General features: G+C 55.6%; 6 protein-coding genes across 6 annotated transcripts; 2 read left to right on the top strand and 4 right to left on the bottom strand.

Annotated features, from left to right (window-relative positions):
• Positions 1-66: 66 nt before the first annotated feature.
• Positions 67-3137, top strand: SCP_0604420 (hypothetical protein; the record flags this gene model as incomplete). The annotated part of the gene is made up of 6 exons (XM_027759575.1): positions 67-173; positions 222-303; positions 369-749; positions 802-834; positions 885-2031; positions 2083-3137. The coding sequence occupies 6 exons, from the start codon at positions 67-69 to the stop codon at positions 3135-3137; spliced, it is 2805 nt and encodes a 934-aa protein (XP_027615376.1).
• A 502-nt stretch (positions 3138-3639) lies between these two features.
• Positions 3640-4155, bottom strand: SCP_0604410 (hypothetical protein; the record flags this gene model as incomplete). The annotated part of the gene is made up of 2 exons (XM_027759574.1): positions 3640-3738; positions 3811-4155. The coding sequence occupies 2 exons, from the start codon at positions 4153-4155 to the stop codon at positions 3640-3642; spliced, it is 444 nt and encodes a 147-aa protein (XP_027615375.1).
• An 899-nt stretch (positions 4156-5054) lies between these two features.
• On the bottom strand, positions 5055-6654 carry SCP_0604400 (hypothetical protein; the record flags this gene model as incomplete). The annotated part of the gene is made up of 9 exons (XM_027759573.1): positions 5055-5124; positions 5186-5412; positions 5470-5503; positions 5565-5654; positions 5703-5868; positions 5932-6114; positions 6167-6185; positions 6241-6364; positions 6419-6654. The coding sequence occupies 9 exons, from the start codon at positions 6652-6654 to the stop codon at positions 5055-5057; spliced, it is 1149 nt and encodes a 382-aa protein (XP_027615374.1).
• Positions 6655-7031: 377 nt separating this feature from the next.
• On the bottom strand, positions 7032-7414 carry SCP_0604390 (hypothetical protein; the record flags this gene model as incomplete). Its single annotated transcript, XM_027759572.1, has 3 exons — positions 7032-7106; positions 7182-7213; positions 7270-7414. The coding sequence occupies 3 exons, from the start codon at positions 7412-7414 to the stop codon at positions 7032-7034; spliced, it is 252 nt and encodes an 83-aa protein (XP_027615373.1).
• Positions 7415-11333: 3919 nt separating this feature from the next.
• Positions 11334-11703, bottom strand: SCP_0604380 (hypothetical protein; the record flags this gene model as incomplete). The annotated part of the gene is made up of 4 exons (XM_027759571.1): positions 11334-11366; positions 11419-11492; positions 11544-11603; positions 11652-11703. The coding sequence occupies 4 exons, from the start codon at positions 11701-11703 to the stop codon at positions 11334-11336; spliced, it is 219 nt and encodes a 72-aa protein (XP_027615372.1).
• Positions 11704-11943: 240 nt separating this feature from the next.
• On the top strand, positions 11944-12737 carry SCP_0604370 (hypothetical protein; the record flags this gene model as incomplete). Its single annotated transcript, XM_027759570.1, has 4 exons — positions 11944-11997; positions 12053-12469; positions 12527-12632; positions 12718-12737. 4 exons carry the CDS (start codon positions 11944-11946, stop codon positions 12735-12737), a joined length of 597 nt encoding a protein of 198 aa, XP_027615371.1.
• Between the last annotated feature and the right edge of the window lie 940 nt (positions 12738-13677).

Below are 13677 nucleotides of genomic sequence, written 5' to 3'. Positions count from 1 at the left end.
CACCGTCCGCACAGCCTTTTCAACCCAGAAAACCGAACACGTCGGAGACGATAAGCTGAGGCCAATATGTTCAAGAAGATTGCACATAACACCACCGTACCTGCTTTGGGAGGCAACAGAGACCTCCGGACACTACAGGACCTTATCACAGCAGAGAAGGGTGTGCTCAACTCGTATGCTCAGTGCATTCCGATCTCCGCAGCACCTCATACATCTAACAGATTACACAAACTAAGTTCTGACCTTACGAAAGCATCGGAAGCTTTGAAAGTATGGGGACTTGGAGAGGGTGATGATCTAGGCGTGAGTGAAGCAGTCGTGTGTCGTCTTTGGTGGATTGCCCTTATATCCGCATGCGCACTCCACAGGATATCCTGAGCGCGTCGACCGTACTATTCAATCATTTCACTGCCTCTCTGACGACATTTGCCAGCCATGAAGTTTCTGTACGAGAGCACATGAAGGCCCTCCGTACACGCGAGGAGAGCCTTGACGAACTGCGTCGCCGCCGCAAGGCACACGCCGCGAAGGCAGATTCCGCCGACAAGAAACTAGCCAAGATGAATCCAGATAATAAGAATTTGCAGGGCCAGAGAGAGTTGGTCTACAGACTTCAGGAGGAGATCCGTATCATGGACACGGATATCATGGCGGAGGAAGCGAGCCTGAGCGATTTCAAGCGGTCAACCACCAAGATGTGGATGGGACTCAAATTTGGAGGGCTTCTTGAATGCTCCAATAAAGGCGTCGTGAGTGTTGTCTGCTCACGAGTATGTCAGAGTAATCACTGACGTTATGCAGATTGTCGGAGAGATAGGATTGTTGGTAATTGAAGTAGGCATGCTATAGTCGCCAGTCCAATCCTGCTCACCTTCTCTCTGCAGGAAATCCCATTGGAAACGACAGAGCCCGGTCTCCCGCGTGCCTACTACCAAGGGCGTTCGAGGACAGGCTCCTTAATTGCAGAAGCTCAAACTGCTGTTAGCAGCGTTCAATTTCCCTCCGATCCCTACCAACAAACTCTAACAGAATACCGCACTAGCGGAAATTCTTTGAGCGAACAGTCTCCAATACTGCCGCCTCCTCAGCGCAGACAACCTGCTATGATGGATAACCCTCCAGTGGGCGGCATTGGCAGCCCGCCACTTCACCCAATGTCTATGCCCTTACCGACTGACAGACCGCGGTCGACAACATCGTCGCGACTCAGCCAGGGCCCTATCTCACCGACCAACACTGGTTTTTCGGGCTACCCGCCGGGCCCGCAGGGGAACTTCTCAGCGGACTCTCCCGTGAGTCCAAGCCCTCACATGCCGCAACCTGATATATACCCAAGCGTCACGAATGAGTTCGGCGCGATCGCTCCCGGACAGTTTTCCGCGCGGTCCAGCTCGGTGCGCAACCCAGACGAGCGCGAGCGCGCGGGGGGACCACGTGGCGCGCGGTTCGCCACATTTCCGACGAAAGTGGGTGGGCCCCGCTCTCCGCATGCGCCGCCGCAGGAAGGGGACAGACCGCCCTCGCTCGACGTCAACGCACCGGAGGACGACTTCTCCTCGAGCGTCGCGGCAGCGCTCTCGCAGCAGTGGCAGCTGGATGGCGAGGCGCGGCGTGCATCCATGTCTACGAGGAAGCCGCCGCCCCACGTGAAGAGCGATGACTATTCGCATTCGACATATACTTCCCCGCCCCCGCTGTACTCCCCGCACGATTTACCGCCGGGGGCTGCGCCGCCGCAGTCGCAATACGGTGGAACGTGGAATAGTCCTGTCATAGCTCCACATGAAGCAGACCCAAGTTTGCCCCCGCCACGGGAGGGTGCTGAGGAGGAGTCCTACGTTGGACTGGCGTACATGTCTGGGCAGCATATTGGGTCTGAACCTTCTCTCGCAGGCGTTGACCGTGGGGACAAGCGAGTTAAGTTTGAGAGCGGAAGAGAGGAGACGGGGAAGCTGGATACGGATATGGGCGCCCAGATAGCAGAGGCAGCCCCGAAGTTGGAGGTCGCAACCCACCTACAACCCGCTGAAGGTAAGGTATTCACCTCCAGCACTCTAGCTTCAGCTAACCATCTGCATCCAGGGGCGCAAATCGAATCCCCAATTGCGGAGTCGCATCAAGAGGCGGATCCGCACCATTCGCCTATCTCTGACCACCCACCCTCCCCTCGAGTGCCTTTGCCCGAACATGACAACCAATCATTGCATGCTGCCGCTGCACGCGAAGTGTCGAGGGAATTGGATGCACTGATGCTCAATGGCGCTACTCCGCGCGCACCGTCCCCTCTGTTACCACCGCAAGCGCCATTCTCCAGACGCGCGGTGTCGCCCAGGCCTGAGATGGAAAACTCCTCGTCGCAACCAACTAGTCCAAGGCTGGAATACATCCGGGAGCGCAGCAGAGCGATGAGCTCTTCAGCCTCTAGCGGTGATCCAACTGGTCACATCTCCGAGCCTCGGTTCACCGGAGAGCGAGATGCACCCCTGCCAGCGCCCGGGATCAAAGTCTCCAACATACCTTCGCCAACCTCCTCTAGCATATCTACCAACCCCTATCGCGCGTCCCCAGAGCACTCGCCCGCAGTCGGTACATCTCAGCCGACGTCCTCCTTCTACAACTTGTCCGCGGTGAGCGGCTCGAATCCCGTGCTCGGCACCGGCGCGCGCACAATACCTGCGTCCGCCTTCAGGCGGCCCCGTGCACCGACGAGCCCTGCGACCGACAGCGGTGGGTCTTCTGGGGCGGCAACAGATATCAGTCCGTTGGTGGTGAAAAAACGGCCGCTGCCGCCGTCGCCACATCCCGCCGCGCCGGGCGTGCGCATCCCGTCTGCGCCTTTCACTAGCCAGTACACCCAGAGCGCGGTAGACCCACGATTCCGTTCTGTATCTGCAGAGCCAGGACCTGGCGGTGGCTTGGCCAGCCACCAGACAGTGCCTGCACAGCCTCCGTCGTATGGAGAGGTGCAGGGTGCAGAGGAAGAAGACGAATATGATTTCGTTGGCGCGTATGCGCAGTCCTCTCATCCGCCACCTGCCCATCGGACGGAGGCCGAGGATCCGCGACAGTCGGGCTTGGGACATGTCAGGTCTGCTGCGAACATGGACCGAGATGGGCACGAGGAGGGACTGCGGTGAAGATGATGTGCGAGCCTGTGCGTTCTGTGCTTTGTAGTCGTCAAGGGGCCGTCTTGCTTTGTGTTTTCTTCGTCGTTCACGATATTTATGACTGGTTGTGTTGCAACTTCAACATTACCATGACTGAGTCGCACATGTTCAAACTGTCGCGGAAATTCCACCGTGTCCTTGTACCCTTGTGGAATGTTGTGCGTCACATTTGTATTCATTAGCTTTACTATTGCTTCCTCCCACTAGAACGTGTCGAGTCACTACACCTTATGGCTGATCCCTTCCAACTGCGGGTGTCCCAACACCAACACTTGAATTCATTATCCGGTACGTGGAGGAAGGTATCTGTATAGCTGGATATATAGTTATCCTAATCATATTGGTTGATCACCAGCATCTCCGAAACTGGCATTGCACAATATGTTGAGCAGATGAAATTTTTAGGGTAGTGTGAGTGACCAGCAAAACTGCGCTCTGGTGCCGACGTGCCTGAAGGCCTGAGATCCTACGATCAGTCTGATGACTCCAGCTTCGCTGCCAACTGGTTCAGCAGGTCCTGATGGGATTGTTCCAAATTCCCCGCAACGAATGGCATCACCAGGAAAAACGCCTGCATGACAGACGTATCGAACTCAGCTGGCACTGAACGCAAGTTATACCAGTGGGCAAAACAACCACAGACCTTTATCGTAACGACCTCCGTCACTTCTGTACCACCCTCTACTGCTCTGGCTCGCCAACAGTCATTCAATGAAGTTTTGAGTCCAGCTTCCGTACGACTGTCGAATCCATCCTCCACCAATTGAAACTTTGTAGTGTATTTGGTCGGGATGCGGAGCCCAAGCACAGACAGTATGTCGGTGACATGGTATAGATTTGGGTCCGCCGCATCCGGCGCAACATCGACCACCAGCGGATTGAGCTCGATTATGGCTTGTGAGTCGTGTAATGTGCGCAGCACGTCATCAACAGGAACGCTAATGCGCTTGTTCAATGAGACGGTGCGAGTTAGGAAGAAGAGCGACATAATCAGGAGTGATATAGTTGGAATGAAGTTTCTGAGCGTTACCAACAGGTTATATACCTCAGGCAAGCACCGAGGCTACGTGGAGTCTCTCAAGATCTCATTACTGTAATATTTGTTGAAACGGCGTGTGAGACGCGTTTCATGAACGCCTTCCAAAAAGAGGTTCGCACTGGCTCCGGGCCGCATTTTCTAGCAGATACACTATTGGACAACGTGGCCTCAGCCGTAGAAGTGTGCGGACGTATTGTCAACGTGGTGGGATTCCAGCTAGCGGAGATGCTGATTCGGTCGCGTCTCTGTACCCGAATTCGACGTGCGGGCGCGGAGCATAACCCGGCTGTGATGCAACTCGTTGACGATGAGTCTGCTTCCGTGGCCAGACACGGATATCCTGAGGCACGAAGGTTGAAGCAGAGTGTCAGTCTGCCTTTGGGAGACTACTTCCGTGGTGACGCCTTCATTTTCGCAAGCAATTGGTCGTTCTGCTTTACCAGAGATGTTCGGCCTGCAACGTCAACAGCAGCTGATCCACGATGCCCTCGTTGCGTCTGTTCTGTCAAGGCGAAGGACATCATCTCGTTTCTGGCCCATTCCTCTGTCGGTTCTACGGTTGTCCAGTGCCGTACTGCTTAGCGGTGCTGATAGTTGTTAACCCGAGTGAATTTAGATGAGTGCGACTTCTATGTACGAATGGAATTATTTGCAATTGAAGCTCTAAACAATATGTATACGTATCGTCGCAGACCTTGGCTGCTGCCGATGTTACTCCTGCGGTCAAGCCAGGGCGACAGGCATCAAGCCCTCAGTCAGGTATCATATGCAGTGGATTGTATATGTACAGTATACGCATCCCGCGCAACAAGCCGTGGCGGAAGAGGATTGCAGGCTCTAAAGAGGGATCAGATCCGGAGGAAAATTTTGTTGCCTTCGCGCTTGGGGTTGCTGCCGAAGTATCTGGCGTTCTGGTAACTGGATGGATAGCAGCTGCGTCAGCGCCGTGGCGTCGCAATGTCTGTGTCCAGACACGTACCTCCAGTGCAGGTTCCCGGCAGCGACGTCCTTGCAGCCCTGCACGTATCGCAAGAGTTGCTTGTCGAGCTCCTCGTTACCGGTCGGCAGGGGCAAGCGCTTTTCTGCATCCTCGAGAGTCTGGCGCGCCGTGCACACAAGTTCGCAAGCGCGTTCAATGGCTGCCTGCAATGGGATCCTGTGCTCGATCGCGAGCACCGGCACAATATTGTCAAGCTGGTCATCACGCTGCAACACCAAAAGGATAAGCGAGGGCAAACGCAACGGCCGTAGAAGTAGACGCACGAGTTCTTTCACGAAGGACACGATGTCGTTGATTCTAATACCAAGGACGAAGGCATTAACGCACGAATGAGCATTCCGTACATGAAAACACTCACAAGTGGACAATTAGGCATGCTTGGGTGAATATCGTTTGCAGAGATTCGTGATCCAGGATCGACGATGGGATATTGAGATGATAAATATAACTGCGAAGGTATGAACGTGTGCCCAACGAGCAGACCAGGGTGACTCACAGTGGTAGGATTAGACTTGGACCAGCCCCGCCACTCCGCGCACGCTGCGCCAAGAAGTTCTCGCGACTGAAGAGCTCCCGGTCTCCCTCGATGCTCCGTCTGTACGGCAGAGCGCATGCGCTGTCTACATATCCTATCAACTCGTGCAGCATATGGGAACGTGCATCTATGCATCAAGACCAACAATTGGTGAGTTCGACTTCGTCATACTGGAACACCGAAGTCGTACCCGGGGTGCTTCCTGCTGCCACCTTCTCAGCAACGTCGCAGAACGCCTTCATCATCGGGGTCATCGACTGACGACTCCCATTGAAGGGTTCGGAACCGAGTGTGGAGTTGAGGCACTCGTCCGTCTCCTTCTTGAACATCGCCACCTTCTCGAGATCCTTCGTGAGGGGACCGCAGTCGAGTTCTAGACCAACCTGTGAGCGACGAAAGCAATTTACACGAGGTGACGTGCATACCATCGTCCCATACGAAGACCTACGGATCGGGGTTTGGTGAGTATCGATCAAGTGAAACAGCTAAAGTTACTTACCCAGAGGTGATAATAGGCGGCCATGAGGTATTCTTCCTCCTCGGCGTCCGGATAAAAGCATCCAGCGAGCATGGCGAAGTCAGCCAACTTCATCCGCCGGCAGTTCTCCTGGTCGTCCACCCAGCTTGAAAGAAAACGATTCAGTCCATCGGAGTAGAACACGAGCAAGCGAGCGTACCTGAGCATCCACTCATCCAGCTTCGTCCTGACCGTTTCATAGTGCTTGTTTACTGCGAACCGCCAACCAGGGAGCAAGGCATAGAGGTCTGGAATCATGACTTGAGATCCCTTGAACTCGCCTAGCCAGTCTTCCTTCGATCGCGGGGTTGCGAGGGAGGGATCGACGCCCTTATGGAAGGGGTGCAACAGCAGGGAGATCTTCGACAAGATCTTCCTGAGCTTCGTGGACCTCATTTTGAACGGCATGATGTCTGGAGAGCTGTGGGAGTAGGGAAGGACGGCTGCACCGGACGAACGCCGTGGGGGATGCAGAATCTTTATACACGGCGCATGGCCCAGCCTGTAAGCTAAGTCTACGCACCCTATTAGCCTGCATTTGGAGAGGGTTAGTTGGATCTTCGGAAAAAGATTGCTCAGCCTAGTCCCAGGGCTTGTTGCTTATTCGGCATAGATTGTGTTTAGGCACCGGTTCCGAAACTTGACATTATTAGAATACATCCGGGGTTCCTTCTGCGAGATCGCACTAGACATGCCCTACTTCCCGAGCCCATCGAATGTGCGCAGGTCCGTGATGCGTTCAGGTGGAGGTATAACCTTGATGTCAAGCAATGTCATATCGCCGGAGACAGAGTGAAGCGCTTGCTGGTTATCAGCACTGGAGGACGATGTCGCCTTGCCCTCTGGGCCTTAGCCAACGGGTCAGTCGAGGCCGAAGTTATTTCGCGGAGTGGAATCGATAATGAACTGATGTATGTGCTCACCTTGCCGATGGCACACTCGATCGTCAATGTGACTAATATTAATATGAGTAGCATTCTGTATAGAAAAGCGACGTGATAGTCGACGTGCTCATAGTGCAGCCTCCAACCACCGCCGCCGGTATTCGACTGCCTACATCGCCAGTGGCGAGAGGCTGGTCAACTCTGACGGACAAACGATAAGGATGATATCCTTGCTGGCGTATCGTCATTTCAGCGTGACCAGGAGAAACCATGACAACTGGATCTCATCAGGCGATCGACCCACGTGTACTGCCCCAACAAGTCGGACTAGGAACAAGGCAATAGAACTGAATTTGAAACTCGACGGAGGAATTGGATTTGCGCCGTCCACATTGCAACATGTACAGATTTCGGACTCCACGTGGATCAAAAGTTGTTACAGTGCGATAGCAAATCCGGCTTCGTCTCAGGTGTATCGAGCATGAGGCCTCGAGGCCGCGTACGATATGGCCATCCATGCCCCCACCTCGACGATCTGCTCAGGGAAGCAAGCAACGCATGGCAGTAAGATGCCCCGAAAACGACCAACGCACACGCAGTCATCTGCGCTTCGCTCACTCGCAGTTCCGGGAAGCGCAGATTCTGAGTTGAAGCATCCAGGAGATCGAATATCCTCCTTTGCTACACACGAGGTTCCGAAGCACCCGAAGTCGCGCATCGATGGGCACACCAAGCGAGACACTTGCCGCGCCGCTATGCTGCAGAGGCAATTCTGGACGTCCGACGATCTGTCCATTTAAATAACCCACTTTAGCTTCGTGTCGCGTCCGGAACAGCACAGTCGAGGTTGGGACGCACAGGTGGGTGCGCTAGTCCCCTCCCTCCCCAGTCCTGGGGAACCGGCGGGAATCAGATAGTGTATCACCGATTCGCAAGTCGGAGCGGATATACCCTCGATGGCTGGCTGGACCCGCCGGGTTCTGACGTGGGTTTGAGCATAAAGGACATCACCGCCGAGCGACTCCTGACGAAGACCGGTTGTCGACTCCGTCTGCACCGCAGCCAAAGGGACGGAACGCGTACAGATGTGGACATGGGGATACAGATTGAAGGCGCGCGATGCGCATGCAGGTGGATCACGAATGTCGACAACAGCCAACATACGGTCGACGCTGGTGCGGGCTCCCGCAAATTCGCCGAGAGCTGCGGCCTGCGCCGCGTCGAGGGCATGACTGATGCATTCTGGAGATACTGAAACTGTCCTAAATATGTGACCCGGGATACATGCAAGACTTCGACCACTCACACTGTAGCACTTCGTGAGCACACACGAAATTGGTCAACCAACTTCGCATTTGCATTGGGAACTTCGGAGTTGGGAGGCGATTGGGGAATTGGATGTGCGGCGTCTACAAATTCACCCTTCATGCGCACGAGACATTGCGTGACATTGTGATCGTGCGACATCCAGCATTCAGCAAATCCGAGTTCGCCTCAGGGGTGAGCACCGCGTCGAGACACGACTGATGTTGTCGTGAGAGCCTATCCGCATCCTCGAGATCCTGGCGCCTGCAAAGGAAACCTGCGCGACGACGTGATACGCACCAGGTATGCAGACAGGTCTAAGAGGAGAGGGCGTAAGATGTTCGTCCTGCGTAGCTCGACCTGACAGGTACGGGGCAAGCAGAACATGCCGCATATTGTACCTCCACCTACCTACTCGCGTAGGCATCGCCGCATCTCTGGGCAGGGCGAGCAGGGCCCGAGGACGAGCGCCATCGCATTGCCGTATTGTGTACACTGTATCGCCGCCCTGCATAGATACCAAGCTCGAAGCTGCTGAGTATAGCTCAGGAGTGTCGACCATGATACTGTGCAGGTGGGGTATCCTGGTAGGACTATCCTATCAACAGTTATTTGCTGTTTCAAAAGAGAACTCAGAGCACATCGAGGACTGCGCTGAGCTTCATGCTTTGCGCGAAGTTGACAAGACGTTCTGTGCGCTTGTCACGCCACGGGCGTTCCGCACCATCTATGTCACAATAGACTCAAGACTGCTCGAGGTCTGTAGAAACTGTCAGAACACGTCCGAATGTCAGCTAGGTGCTGACGCAAGTCTTGAGTGAGCTTGCAAGCCGAAGAGGTTGGATCACCCTGAGGGTCAATGCACGGTGTGCTTGAGGTGTGCCGAAAAGCGCTAGCCAGAGTAGTAGTTACTAAGCTAGAGCATCCCAGGTAGTTATACGAGCCTCTCCAAGACGGGCTCCTTGGGAGTAAACTTAGGTCCGCATGAGTTTCTGGGATGGATATTCTGAGAAATATTGGCTGGTGACTGTAAATCGTGAGGTTCCGATATGGATAACGTGGCAGTCCCGTAACACTACTCGGGGAGTTTGCCCTCTGGCCAGCTAACATTCGGCGGAGTGTTCACCTCTCACTTGATCGAGGGTGTTGTGTTGTAGATGCAATCTCGTGGATCACTTTCTACGATACTTTCCTTTTTTGTTTGCCCGCTCCCCTAAACTACATTACACACGCGCTACACGTGCTCTTACCGGTCCTTTCTCTACACTGGAGTCTAGTAGACTCTACACGATGGAATTCGGAGAGTAAGCACATCCCACTCGTGTATCGCAGCCTCTCATACTGACTCTCTACCTGTAATACTAGTCATTGCCTTCGTCCGGTGTTTCTGAATAGACTAATCCCCTGAAGTAGACATAACTTTACAATAAATTTTCTGTAGCTACCATAACTTTAAAATAAGTCTCGAGCCACTTATGAACTTTTTTACTCTATCTTTCACATAAGTTTTGTGTAATTCTCGCCAGTTTATTGGAAATTGCATCCAGTGTGACGTTGACAACGATCGCGAGAGGGCGCTAGGGAGCGCTGGCTGTCCCCTTTTGGCTAGCGCTTATGGCCGCCCAACTTGAAGGTGTGACCAGCGTTATTCAGTCATTAGAATCCAAAGCCTGGTTTTCTGCTCATGGAGTCAGTCTACTGAACTTCTGGTTCGAAGCGACGGCGATGTAAGACAAGGCCTCATTGCAGGCGTCGTATAACTTCATGTTGAGTGAACCATGGATTCGACGCGTTGCAGCATCTGCCAGGTATGCGTGCCTCTAACTCGCTGATACGCCGTTGACACCTCCTTCAGCTCTGGCACATCTGCAGGCTGTTTCGCAACCCATCCACGATACTACTAGCCCACTGTTCTTTAAACTTTACTTAGGGCGTTCCCCATCCAGTCGCTGTAGACGATTTGAGATCCCGCCTGTAGCGGACTACAGCGCTTTCGGTGGGTCGTATTGTTCGCTGACATGTGAAACCAAGGCTGGGCGTTCTTGACATTTCCGCAGAGCTTTCTGGTAAGTAGATGCCGCGGTGCTCGCCTGGCCATTTTCACGAGCTCTGCTTACCATCAACTCACGCGAGAACATGATCTTGCTTTTTTTGGCTCGACTTTGGCTTGGATCTTCACTCTTCCTCTGATTTCTCTCTGCTAATATGCTATACGCAACGACTCTTTCGGCGTCAACGCTGATAAGCTGGTTCTCCGCCGAGCTCTGGATTCACCTAACGAGTGTTCGCTTGCCGCATGCTTGCTATCAAGGGGAGTAGAGGTATCGTGTAATTAGCCATGACGTCCACGGCGATTGAGCGTCGTTCTGCAGGCGACTGCCTCCGACTTTGTCTACAAGTACGTACTGGTTTCTTGTCATCACCGTTGTCGTCGTCATGTTCTGATATCTGGATCCACCCAGATGGGGCAGCTTGCCTGCCTTTTTAGGTTAGCCAATGTGGAACATGTCGGGGCTCATTTTTTTCCTGCTAATAACTCGCCCGCCTTATACACACCGACCCGCGGATGGTTCTTGAATGATTGAACGTTAAGCTGCTTCAAGCTTCTAGTGGTGCTCGACGGCGTATCACGTACTCAGGAGTACTTGTTTTCATCGTGTCCCCGAACGATCCCGAGGATCTTCAAGGCTCTAGCCCGGTAAGCCACAGACCGCAAAAGCCAGATTTATGACCGATTTGGGGCGCTCACGAACTATTACGGTGATCCGTCGAAATCCTGGGTTTATCTCGGGGCGGATATCCGGTAGTACGGTTTCGGGTGATACAAGCAATACAACACGATGCGCGAGTACATTGTTCTAGAAATCCACTGCAACTACACCTTGCTCAAACACGGACGTGCGCGCCGTCCGAGGGAGGCTGTGGCGTGGTGAGACAGGCGAGCGTGGGCAGGCAGCGAAACGGGACGTACTGGAGCGGTGATACCGAGGACGCGGGCGAGGGCGTCGAACTCGGTGGTGGTGGGGTGCTTCGACCCCGTGCAGACTGCGCGCGCTTGTCAAAATCAAGATCAGATGGCGGAAAGAGGAGGCGCACTATCGACGACGTGCTGCTCGGAAGTGCCGAGTTGAGAGGCGATCTGCTCATAGGACAGGCCTGTATAGGGTTGTCAGCGTAGAATAGCAGGGTGGCGAGGGAGCAGACCTTTCCTGTCCTTGGCGGCGGCGAGGGCGGTGCACTGAGGATTGGGGGCCATGGTCGTGGACGGGTGTGGTCGTGGTGCAGACGGAGCAATTAGATGGCGAGACTTTATAGCAACGGACTGGCCCAAGACTGATCTTATCCGAGCGTCTATCTCCGAGCCCGGTATGGGCAAGGGCCTTCTCCTTTTGGACGATGATCGGCGCGTGAGATCGACTGGGACGAAGGTGGGAGTCTGCTTCAAGTCCTCACGGGTGTTCTCTCTCATCGCCCACCGCTCCCAGTCTAGCACACGATGGCTGCCCCAGCAGAGATGACCACCCTCGACATGAGCGGGCACTTCACCATGGTCCGTCTTCCCCTCTCCCGCGCGCATTTCTCACAGCCCCGACCCGCGCCCGCAGAACACCTCGCTCAGCGACGACTTCGACACCATCCTCCGGCTCCAGGGCGTCGGCTGGTTCACACGCAAGGCAATCGGCCTCTCCACCCTCCACCTCCACTACAGCCACTACACCGAGCCCGCCCCCGACGCCCCCGCCCTAGAGTACCTCGACGTCGCCCAGTCCCTCAGCGGCGGCATCGGCGGCACCTGCGAGCCCCGCGTGCTCGACTGGGCCCTCCACCCGTACGAGGACGACGTCTTTGGCCCAGTCGTCTTCCGCTCCCGCCGCCTCCACCTGCGCGCCCCCCCGGACGGGTTCGACCTCGGCGCGTTCCTCCTCGATGGCTGGGCGGAGGACGTGCACGTGCACGGCGCCGTGTACACCATCGCGGAGAGCGCCGCCGCCCGCGGCGGACGCGCGTGGCGCGCAGTGCAGGTGCGTTGGCGTGTACCCGTGTCATATGTCTCCGTCGCTGATGCAGGCCGGTGGCAGGTGTGGGGGTTCAAGGACGTCAACGGCGAGCGGCGGCACGCCCGCCACATCGACTTCACCGGGCCCCAGGGCGAGAGGGTGCTGACGAAGCTCGTGTATGACTACCGTGCGTTCTCTCCTCCCTGCTCCTGCGTTTCCCCCCAGCAGTTTCCCGCCTCTCTCCTGCGACCGTGGACTTACGAACCTCGCAGACGGCCCCGTCCGCGCATGAAGGCCCCTTGCTTCAACAACGGAGACACACGCGTCCCCGTTCACGTCTCTAAATGCAGTATAGACGACAGCGGAGGTGACTTGGCGTGCATCAGATAGATACCAAACGCGTGCGCTACGGACACCAGACTGCAGATGAGCGCATGTATGTACACCTAGAGCGACAGACATTTTGTACAAATAGAATCATCGATGCACCCCCCGCAGCGGAGCGTCCTTCCGCGGGTACGACGTGCCACGCCGTCCCGCCCGCCAAAGCACACGGCGGTGCGATACCGCGCAGCGCACTCCCCCACCCGCGCGACGGGGTTATACAAGCGGCGAGCACGGCAGCTTCAGCCTGAGAGCGATAGACGGCGGAGCCGGAACGAACGGCAAAAGTAGACTGAACAGAACGCGGTGGCGCGACGGGCGGAGAACGCGGACGACTCATTGCTGGGAGGAAGGCCGACGTTCGCGCCGCCGCGCACGCGGGAGGGGTGGAAACCTCAAGAGTGACTCATTGCAGGTCCCACGTCGGTGAATGACACCTCGAGCACCGTACATCGCCACCAACGGCACACTGCTGGACCGCGAAGCTCACACCGCCCGCGCACAGCCAGTTCAGCGTAACCCGCACATCGAGCGTCCACTTGGAGTTCTGAGTGCCATCGCACATCCTCTCGCAGGCCGGGAGCTCGAGAGCCACGGACCGCGAAGCCAGCGTGTATAGCAAAATTGACTGAACACGACCAGAATACGAACGTGCGGGCGGAGGGGAGCCGCGTGCAGACGTCTCCGGGCGAGTCGTTCAGCGCGAGAAAAATCTTCCCGCAAATTCGCCGGGGAGGGAGGAGGGAAGAAGGGGACGGGGAGGCAGAGTCGCGTGGAGGTAAGACTGACGCTGCCGCGAGCACTGCCAGCGCGCAGCATCCTCGGCACCTCGGACTCTGCAAATGGAG

This window comes from Sparassis crispa, assembly GCF_003851025.1.
Source record: "Sparassis crispa DNA, contig_000005F, whole genome shotgun sequence".
NCBI lineage: Eukaryota > Fungi > Basidiomycota > Agaricomycetes > Polyporales > Sparassidaceae > Sparassis > Sparassis crispa.
The sequence above is the reverse complement of the archived record's forward strand: the minus strand, read 5'-3'. Positions and strand labels throughout refer to the sequence as shown.